This window comes from Panthera uncia, assembly GCF_023721935.1.
Source record: "Panthera uncia isolate 11264 chromosome A1 unlocalized genomic scaffold, Puncia_PCG_1.0 HiC_scaffold_17, whole genome shotgun sequence".
Taxonomy (NCBI): domain Eukaryota; kingdom Metazoa; phylum Chordata; class Mammalia; order Carnivora; family Felidae; genus Panthera; species Panthera uncia.
Genome location: NW_026057577.1, coordinates 40007141 through 40018504, shown reverse-complemented (window position 1 = coordinate 40018504; position 11364 = coordinate 40007141). Strand labels below are relative to the sequence as shown.

Genomic DNA, 11364 nt, shown 5'->3' with positions numbered 1-11364 from the left:
TTTTTTTTTTAATGTTTACTTATTTTTGGGAGAGAGAGATGCACACACAACACAAGCAGGGGAGGGGCAGAGAGAAGGAGACCCAGAATCTGAAGCAGACTCCAGGATCTTAGCTGTCAGGAGAGAGCCTGATGTAGGGCTCTAACCCACGAATCGTGAGATCATGACTTGAGTCGAAGTCAGAAGCTTAACCAACTTAGCCATCCAGGCCACCCTCATTCTCTTTAAATATATGCAGAAGGAAAAGAAATTAAGCATTGACATATTCTTTTTATTATCTTTTTAAGTACGATTATATTTTAGGTCCTCACTAGCATCTTTGGCAACTGGTATTTTCAAAATTGACTCTTTCCTACTTGGAATTTTCCCCATTGGTAAGTAAACAAAGGTATATTTTCAAATGACTTAATAAAGAAGGTAGACTAAATGAACACACACCTCCAGGGGCACCTGGGTGGCTCAGTTGGTTAAGTGTCTGACTCAGGTCATAATCTACCAGTCTGTGGGTTCGAGCCCTGCATCAGGCTCAGTGCTGACAGCTCAGAGCCTGGAGCCTCCTTCAGATTCTGTGTCTCCCTCTCTGCTCCTCTCCCACTAATGCTTTGTTTCTCTCTGTCTCTGTCTCAAAAATAAATAAACATAAAAAAATTTTAAAAAACAGTGTGAGGTATCAAAAATAATAATAGACCCATTATCCTGCAGTTTAGTCTATACCTTTCGGTTCTTTACATTTCCTGTCTCCATCTCCATCCTTCCCTTCTTGTTCAGGAATTAGGAGAAGAATATGATCATTGAGGTATTTCACAAAAGGACATCATTCTCTCTCTGTTTGGTGGTATCTTATATCTCCCAGTGGGGTCTGTTCATGTTCCAGGCTGTTGAGGTATGGTGCCTGACATCTTTGTGTCAGGATTTTTCAGACTGATGCCTAATGCTCTTAGCCTTGGGGCAGTGTACCCCTTAATGATTTGCTGCTGTGGACTCAGGAGTTGCATGCCACTCTTTCCTGAGCATCAGATAGTTTTATATCCCTGTAATGTAGTACCATTCTGTAGTAAAAAGGAACAGGATCTCAGTCTATGCTACACCATGGATGAACCTTAAAACATTATTTTATGGAGGCATTTGTGTAGTTTTCACTATTAGAAGAGCTCCCTTTATAGTAAAAAAGTTCTTTTTTTTAAACTTGTTTTATTTTTTATTTTTTAAAATTTACATCCAAATTAGTTAGCATGTAGTGCAACAATGATTTCAGGGAACAGATTCCTTAGTGCCCCTTACCCATTTATCCCATTCCCCTCTCACAACCCCTCCAGCAACCCTCTGTTTGTTCTCCATATTTAAGAGTCTCTTATGTTTTGTCCCCCTCCCTGTTTTTATATTATTTTTGTTTCCCTTCCCTTATGTTCATCTGTTTTGTCTCTTAAAGTCCTCATATGAGTGAAGTCATATGATATTTGTCTTTCTCTGACTAATTTCACTTAGCATTATACCCTCCAGTTCCATCCACGTAGTTGCAATTGGCAAGATTTCATTCTTTTTGATTGCCGAGTAATACTCCATTGTATATACTCACCACATCTTCTTTAGCGATTCATCCATCAATGGACATTTGGGCTCTTTCCATACTTTGGCTATTGTTGATAATGCTGCTATAAACATGGGGGTGCATGTGTCCCTTTGAAACAGCACACCTGTATCCTGTGGATAAATGCCTAGTAGTACAATTGCTGGGTCGTAGGGTAGTTCTGTTTTTAGTTTTTTGAGGAACCTCCATACTGTTTTCCAGAGTGGCTGCACCAGCTTGCATTCCCACCAACAATGCAAAAAAGATCCTCTTTCTGCATCCTCGCCAACATCTCTTGTTGCCTGAGTTGTTAATGTTAGCCATTCTGACAGGTGTAAGGTGGTATCCCATTGTGGTTTTGATTTGTATTTCCCTGATGATGAGTGATGTTGAGCATCTTTTCATGCGTTGGTTGGTCATCTGGATGTCTTCTTTGGAAAAGTGTCTATTATGTCTTTTGCCCATTTTTTCACTGGATTATTTGTTTTTTGGGTGTTGAGTTTGATAAGTTCTTGATAGATTTTGGATACTAACCCTTTATCTGACATGTCGTTTGCAAATATCTTCTCCCATTCTGACATTTGCCGTTTAGTTTTGCTGATTGTTTTGTTTGCTTACAGTAAAAAAGTTCTTAACTACAGTTTCTCAGTTTTGCTGGACACCCCACCACCAGTCTTTCTAACTAACACTGTTGTTTATATCATGGTTTTGAGATTCTGAGTACTTGTGCAGAGGAAGTTAAAGATGGTGTGTGACCATGTTCTTATATTGTCTTTTCCTATCTCTGATAAGGGATGGAGAAGTGGTCTTGTGGTATTTAGTTGTTGGAAGTGGTGAGCTACCATATCACATACCCTCTTTTGAACTATGATAAGTATTCACTTGTAGAAGGCTGTACTTACCTGTGGGTAAGTATGAGTTTACCATGCAGAAAATCTGACTCTCACATGGGCTAATATGACTAGCCACATGGGCATATTAAAAAGCAGAGTGTAAGAATGTAAAGGGGTAGAGCCATTTGGGAAAATAGTTTGGCAGTTTCTTAATAAGTTAAACATGAACCTAAAACAGAAATATATGCTATATGACTGAGCCATTCCATACTTAGGTGTCTACTCATTAGAAAGGAAAATCTATGTTCACACAAAAACATACACATAAATGTTTATAGTGGTATTAGTCATACTAGACAAAAACTGAAACAACTGAAATATCCATTAACTGGTGAATGGATAAACCAAATGTTGTATATACATATAGTATGATACTATTTAGCAATAAAAAAGGAACAAAGTACATGCTACAATGTGGATGAACCTCAAAAAATTATGCTGAGTGATGTGAGGACTTAGAAAATACTACATATAATATGATTCCATTCATTGGAAATGCTCAGAAAAGGCAAATCTATGTAAACACAGAAAACAGATGAGTGGTTGCCTGGGGTTGGTAGTGGGAGCAAGGATTGAATGCAAATGAGCTCATGAGAATTTTTAGGGTAATGAAAAAGTTCTAAACCTGGATTGTGGTGATGGTTGTGCAACTTTGTAAGTCTACAAATCACTGAATTATGTATTTAGAGTGGATGAATCTTATGGTATGTAAACTATACCTCAGTAAAGTTTTGTTTTGTTTTTTTCCAAAAGGAAATGAAAGTGAATTTTGCAAACTTAAGTATTAGGAGAAACATGGTTTGACGAATGTAGTCATCTGACTAATGATGAAAAGGGATTGTTTTGGAGATGTAATCTTTGAGGTAAAAGGAAAAGGGTGTTTGATTTACATTGACAAAAGGGTAAGTGGAACCCTTTTGCCTAGAAATGTACGGTTAATACTGAAGATAGCATCATAAGTCTTAAAATTTTGCACTTCTCCATATTTATGTACCCTGTGGCTGTTGGAGTAAATTGCTATTATGTAGAATAACCTTTTCGGAGCAGTTTGTCAAGGACCTTAACATTTATATCTGTTCGCCTACAATTCCACATAAAAAATATATTCTCAGGAAATAATTAGAACTGAAAATAAGAATTAGTATTTGGAAATGTTCACTGTAGCATTATGTAGCATAATCAAAAAATTAGTAATCTATATGCTGTCAGAGTAGGAAGAATGTTTATAATTATTTTAGTTATGGCTCTGTTGTTTGCAAGGAGATTTCCTTTCTAACTAGCTTTTGTTGAAAGGATACAAGACACTCAAAGGTTCAAAACAGCAAGATGGGTGGGACCCTTTGACAATGCTGAGCCAAGACTGCTTTCCCCATTTCTCGCTCTTAGGGGCCAGGCTGGTCATTCTGTCTTCCTTGCAGTCCTGCTTTGTCCTCAGCATTTTCTTTTGCCAGTCTTTCTTGTGCATGGTTCAGTGCTGCTTGCCAGCTCTGAGTCAGTCTTTGTTCCAATGCCAAAATTTCCAGAGGACGAATCTGGACGTGGTCACTGACCCTAAGTGGGTCAGTGAACAACTGGTTATTTGGTCTTCTCCATTCCCTTTTTGGGCTCTACATTCAGTTTTAGTGAAAATGAAATGGTGTTGGATAATGGCAGTGATGTAATAGATCTCATGGACTTATATGAGGGATTGCAAATATTAATTTGGAAATATTTCTAAGGCCTTCTGTGATACAATTGCTTTTCTGTACTCACACTCTCAAAAGAATAGTGTACATTTGTGGTATATTCCTGCTTATTGTGTGTGTGTGTGTGTTTTAATCATTCCTTACTAAAATCTCTGTGGTTTGGTTACCACCCTTTTTTCCTTATTAAAACCACTTCTAAGTCTGGTTGTTAAAAATGTGTTGGATGCTGTGGACCAGTTCACCACCTCCTGAGATGCTCTCTCTGGACTTGGCCTCAGTGATGTTATTCTCTCTTGACCTTTTTTCCGCCCTCCAGGTTTGCCTCAGTGGATCTTCCTCCTGTGCTCATTCCTTTAATATTGCCATTGCCAGGTGCCTCACCCTCCACTTCTTTTCACTTCCTGTCTGTCCTGCAGAGTTTCTCTTACCCTGTGGCTTCAGAAATCCTTTATATCCCCAAATCTATCTTTACCAGACAATTTCTACTGAGATTCTGATTGTGGTTACCACCATTTTTTTGAATATTATCAAAGCTTCTCTTTTGAAGCTTCATAGCTTTTTGTACCTCTTTTTATTCTCTGTGACAGTTATGTATGTATTGTGCCTTACTCAGTTTTGTATTCCTGGTAGCACCTACCAGAATTCTTTGAGAATGGATTCACTCAATATTTTTCCATTTGTGTATTCCTGTTTTTAAAAATGGACTAGTTATACTTGTATGTGATTTTGTTTCCTTCTATACTAAAAAAAAAAAATACCACAAACCTTTTTTCTAAATCTAAAAATAATTTTCAACATAATCTTTGTGGTCAGAGGGAAAAAAATCAACTTGGTGGATATGCTTTCTAAGAACATTTTTCAATATATTTGGGTTTATTAAGAGGAATTTTTCCTGAGAATAAGGACATAAAGTCTACTGCACTTTGGACACTAATTATATGTGGATTTAATTTCCATACTAGATATCTTGTCTTACCACAAAAAAAGAAATCATTGAAAAATTCAACTAATTCAGAAATATGCAATGTAGAGAGTGAAAATTTCCATTATTATGTGTAGATTTGAATTGTGGACATGGTGATTCTTTGTGAATATAAAATAAATTTGCTCATTGGGTAAGAGTATGGCTATTGAAGGATGAATGTTTTGTTACTATATGGGGCAGGCAATAACTGAAATCATCGATCTGCTTATTAACCTCCACAGTGTGTGCTAAGTATAAAATGTTTGTGCTCACCTGTGGTATCTGTATTAAAGTCTTGGGCATTTTGTCACATTCCTCTGAATGCAGACAGGTTGGTGAATCAGAGGATAGTCTGAAATCAGATATGAGAGGTGGTATAAGGGTCTGTTAGCAAAGTCAGTTGTAGTTTAATTTTCTTTCTTTCTTTTTCTTTTCTTTTTTCTTTTTTTGGTAATTGTAGCATTTACTATAAGTATGCCTTTGGGAACCTTGTGAATGTCTTAAAGACTTCTAATGGGTGGCCACTCTTGGCAAATAGCTTAATACAGAGATATAAACTTCGGTTTATGTATTCAGGGTATAAATGAAAAGCAGGAAGATAAATAACTCCGAATGTGCTTTTTTTTGTTAATTTTTTTAAGTGTTTGTTTACTTTTGAGAGAGAGACAGAATGTGAGCAGGGGAGGGGCAGAGAGAGAGAGAGAGACAGACAGAATCAGAAGCAGGCTCCAGGCTCTGAGCTGTCAGCCCAGAGCCCAACATGGGGCTTGAACCCACAAGCCAGGAGATCGTGACCTGAGCTGAAGTTGGACGCTTAACTGAATGAGCCACCCAGAGGCCCTCCTCCCCGCCTTTTTTAACGTTTATTTATTTATTTTGCAAGAGAGAGAGCACAAGTCAGGGAGTGGCAGAGTGAGAGGAGGAGAGGGAGAATCCCAAGCAGGCTCTGTACATAGTGCAGAGCCTGACACAGGGCTCGAACTCATGAAACCCTGAGATCATGACCTGAACTGAAATCAAGAGTTGGATGCTTAACCAACTGAGCCACCCAGGCGCCGTAGAAAGTGCTTCTTTTCATTTGGCCCTTTTAGATAGAACATACTTGATATTTGTAGTAATGATACTCAGGCAGGGGGGCAGAGTTATAGTTGTCATTCAGCCTTTGGGGCGTTAGTGGAGTTAATGAGAACTGTAAATGGTTGTCAAGACTTGTAGTTTCATGGAAAGAACATTTGAATATATAGTGAGTGTGATAGCTTGATGGTGATGGCATTACTGCTGGGAGAATGGGTCTCTGAGGGAGAGAATCTTCCGCTCTTGGATAAATCTTGACACAGACCTCATGTAGAAGGTTTTTGCTAATTTAACACTCTTACAGGGCATTCCTAATCAGTATGCTTCATGTTAATCAGTATGTGTGCTTCAGTGAAGTAAAGGAGAAATGAATTCTTAAAGTTGACTTTTAGGGAAGAGACATTTTAATTTTAGGAGGTGTGAGACATGATCTTCAGGGAAAACAGTGATGAAACCAGAGAGAACAGTCTTTTGGAGTTTTTGTACTTGACTCCATTGTCTGTTATTTCTTAAACTTGGTTTAAGTTCAGGTCCTTTTCATAGCAGCTCTAAACTTGCTGTAGACGGTATAGAAAAGAGTGGATAACACATTTTTTAGATACTCTGTAGCTTAGCCGTGACCATGTCCTGTCTAAATGTGGTAGTAATGTAGAGACAAAAAGGGGAATATCAAAATTCTGTTTTCCTTTTGGAAGCAAAGTGTGTGACAAATTGGTTTGGGAATAGTGTTGAAAGTCCTGTGATTAAACAGCAAACAAGAGCATGAGAAGGGAATTGTTTTGTTTTGTTTTGTTTTTTTTGTCTTCCCTAAAATCGGCTTAGTTTATTTGGGTAAGAAAAAAGGAAGAAGATGCTCTTCGTTAAATTGGTTAAGCATTGTTCTTTCTACCTTCTTAATCTAAACTGTAATCTTTTTAACTTCTATTGCATGAATTGCTGCATTTCCTTTTTACGTGTGCTCTTATTTATTTTCATGGCAAATGCATTTTTAAACAGTCTCTGGGATAATTATTGCCATTAATTTTCATATTTCTATTTTAATGATATTTTCATTTATTCCTTTTGCTAGCTGGATTGCCTTTTGCAATTCTTACTTCAAGGCATACCCCCTTCCAGCGAGGAATATTCTGTACTGATGAGTCCATCAAGTACCCTTACAAAGAAGACACCATACCTTATGCGTTATTAGGTGGAATAATCATTCCATTCAGTATTATTGTTGTAAGTCAAATCCACTTTTCCAAGTTTATCACTTTTGGGCAATTGGCTTAATTTTGTGTTAATCTGTTAATTATTGAATGCATAAATGTCCAAAACAATGTGTGTTTTTTCGAACCTTTAATTGAAGGTGTTACTTGATCAAGAAAATCTCAGCTGTTGTAAGTGGGACCAAAGGAATAACAATGTATAATTAGAAGAACCTCACTGAAAGTGTGTAGCTTTTATGCTAATCTTTTTCGGAGTCCCTGTGATGTGTAGAGCTCTCATTTGCTATTGGTGCAGTAGTCACGAAATAGATGAATGTTATAGCAGTGTGTTTTTAGCATACTTTATACCCTAGGGTATTTTATAATTTGCGGAATCAATGTATATATACCTACTTTCTAGTTACTGAGTTCTAAAAAATCACAAGTAACTAATCTTAAGACTTCATTCTAACCCATGTTACTTTAAAGAATTTTTATTTTTTAGAAAACTTTTTTTTAACATTTACTTATTTTTGAGGCAGAGAGAGACAGAGCGTGAGCAGGGAAAGGGCAGAGAGAGAGGGAGACAAAGAATCCGAAGCAGATTCCAGGCTCTGAGCTGTCAGCATAGAGCCTGACGTGACGCTCAAACTCACAAACCATGAGATCATGACCTGAGCAGAAGTTGAATGCCCAACCGACTGAGCCACCCAGGTGCCCCTAAAGAATTTTTAATTTTTTTTTTTTTAACGTTTATTTATTTTTGAGACAGAGAGAGACAGAGCATGAACGGGGGAGGGGCAGAGAGAGAGGGAGACACAGAATCGGAAGCAGGCTCCAGGCTCTGAGCCATCAGCCCAGAGCCTGATGCGGGGCTCGAACTCACAGACCGTGAGATCGTGACCTGACCCGAAGTCGGACGCCTAACCGACCGAGCCACCCAGGTGCCCCCCTAAAGAATTTTTAGATAATGGCACAAACTAGAGAGAAAAGCCAAAGTTCTATATATGATCAGCAGTGAACACAAGAAGTTTTATTGGTACTAAAACATAATAGCAACTATTGTTTTTAGAATTTCAGGTGGGAATGTTTAGAGAATGTGCTCCAGGGAGTAGACTTCAAGTGATTGGACTAGATTATTTTATAATGTCTTGACCTAGAGAGTCTGTGACTTAGATTAAATAGTTTTATGCTCCATAACTTATAACTTTAGAAAGAAGATTTATATGGTTTAAAGGAAAAAATATGGTCCCATTCAGGAGATAGGCTAACAAGATAACATATATGTCTTGTCTGTTTTGGAGTTTATTGAAAAAAAAACCCTTAATTTAGAAATGTAATGTGTGTGTGTGTGTGTGTGTGTGTGTGTGTGTGTGTGTGTGTGTGTTTTAAGTTTATTTTGAGAGAGATAGAGGGAGTGTGAGCAGTGGAGGGGCAGAGAGAAGGAGAGAGAGAATCTCAAACAGTCTCCATGCTGTCAATGCAGAGCCTGACATAGGATTCAATCTCACGAACCCCATGAGATCATGACCTGAGCTGAAATCAAGAGTCAGATGCTTAACTGACTGAGCCACCCAGGTGCCCCTAGAAATTTAATGTTTTATTCAAGAATAATCACAGTTCCTTATTAGCCTTGAGAATTAATCAACTCATAATTTGTGGTACATAATTAATAAAAGAACACCTTCATTATAAACAAGTTTGTTTCATGAGACTGTGAGTTCCTGTTCTTCTGGGTACCGTTGCTGCCTGCCATGGACCTGGGCATGGTGGATTCTGGCATGTCCCAGGTGCTCAGATAAAATAAGAGTAATTGCACAGTAATACTGGTTGGCTCTCCTGCAGTATGCTGAAGTTCTAAGAAATCAGCAGATCCCTTTGATCTAGATACATCTTAAACTGAATTCTTACTACTAAAAGAAAGAAAGTCAGGCCTATATGATTGTTCCTTTAAAGAGGCAGTAAGAGTAGTTTTTTATTTTTAAGTATATATGTTTCTGAGATACTATTTGGATATAAAATTTTTAGTAGGACACTTAGTTGCAAATATAGTTGACTCTTTAACAAGGTGGGGATTAGGAGCACTGACCCCCAGTGCAGTCATAAATCCATGTTATAGCTTTTGATGCCCCCCCAAACTTAACTAATAATAGCCTACCGTTACCTGGAAGCCCTACTGATAACCTAGTCAATTAACACACATTTTGTATGTTACATGTGTTACATACCATATTCTTACAATAAAGTATGTTAGAAAAAAGAAAAAGTAAGAAGATCCTAAAGAAGGGAGAATACATTTACAGTACTGTATTGTATTTATCAAAAATATCCATGTGTAAGTGGACCTGCTCAGTTCAAACCTGTGCCGTTTGAAGGGTCAACTTAGTAGCCGAGTTCATGCAGGATTGTCCCTTGGAGTACTCTAAAGCTGCTGCAGAAGTATTTGTCTTTCATTTCTACTTGACTTCGCGTCTCGCTAAAAGGGATGCTGCACCAACAGAACTACAGAAAATCCATTACAGACCAAAGGCTGGCAGCAGGAAAGGTTGCTGACTGCGGGCAGCAAGTGTGGGGGTATGGTCTGCCCATCGAGGGCAGTGCCTGACACAACACCTTAGTAAGGACTTGTTATTTACCTTTCATTAATTTGGAAGTTTTGACTCTTTCATCATGAGCTGTGAGAAAGTTATCTTTATGTTTAATAAAACAAATAAATTGAATATAGGTTTCTTTAAAAAAAAAAAAAGAACATACTGTTTAAAGGTGCTATCAAAGTCCTGTTTTCATGTCAACCATGTCAACAAACACTGCACAGAGCAGTGTTTTATGTAGTAATTAAACAAAAAATTAACTTTGTTCATTAACTCCACTTCCTTCAGGCAGCACTTGGTTAAATGTGTAAACATTTAATTTTATTTACTAGAAAATCTATCAGTTCTTTAAAAAAAATCAGGACTGTGATTCAGACTTCATACCTGTTCAATCTGATGAGACCATTTTGACTTTTCATACCCGTTCAATCCAATGAGACCATTTTGACTTTGGAAAAATATTCAGTAGAATAACGGGAACGAAGGTAGTTAGAGATATTTAGGAAGGAGTAGAAGTACACCAGTGATTTTAGACTACACCTTTGGGAAGGTGGACCCTGAGTGGAAGACACATAATACAGGGACACTGTAAAGATGTATAAATCCTTTTGGTTGATGGATTTTTAAAGGCGATGGTGAGAAAATAGTGTGGGGCATAGGTTATTTTGAAATGACTGAATTACATGTATTTAGGTAATTATTAGCTTTGATCTTTCAGAGTATTTGGTTTTAGTCCCCCAAACTTATCTTTATTTCTTTAATAATTTATCATATCTTTGGAGTATAAATAATGTGTAACAAGTGATCCCAGCTCTAAAGTAAGACTACAGTTAGCTTAGGTGTGGACTTCAAAAGGCTAAGCATTGGCATAAATGGTTCAAAGGGCAGAATAACATATTAAAATGAAACAAACATGGCTGTCATGTGTAGTGAAATGCACAGACACATCCCAACATTTAATTTGGAAAATCAGTTTAGAATTCGTCTATTTCCCTCAGTTAAGATAGAGGGCATAATAAAAAATGATGTACACTAGCCTAGTGTTTGTCAGCTTTAGCGCCCCTCTGCCCTTCCCCACCATTTAGGGTTAAGTTTCAGCTTACACTTCTTCTGTGAATCAGTTTGTCATCTGTGCCCAGTACTCTGAATTCTCCTAGTGAGCTGACTTGCTGTCATCAGTGTCAAGACCAGGGTTTGGGTGGTCCTAAAAAATGATCATCATGCCTAGGAAGACTCCCAAAGATCAAGAGTTGGAAAACAGTTGAGTGCTTATGCAGGATGAACAGCAGACAGCTGAGGTGGGGATATTTCAGCTGCTCAGATTGTGGTTGATTAATAAACTTGGTTTATATTTTAAATGATCAAAGAACAATTCCATAATGAAACATGAGAGAAGTATTTTC

At 37.6% G+C, this 11364-nt stretch overlaps 1 protein-coding gene across 1 annotated transcript in view; it reads left to right on the top strand.

The window, feature by feature from the left end:
* Nucleotides 1–7230: 7230 nt before the first annotated feature.
* PLPP1 (phospholipid phosphatase 1) overlaps nt 7231–11364 on the top strand; it is a gene marked incomplete at its 5' end in the record, with an annotated part of 35235 nt that continues 31101 nt past the window's right edge. The window contains one exon of the mRNA XM_049648881.1: nt 7231–7404. Within this exon, the coding sequence (XP_049504838.1) occupies nt 7231–7404 (174 nt within the window). The remainder of the gene's footprint in view (nt 7405–11364) is intronic.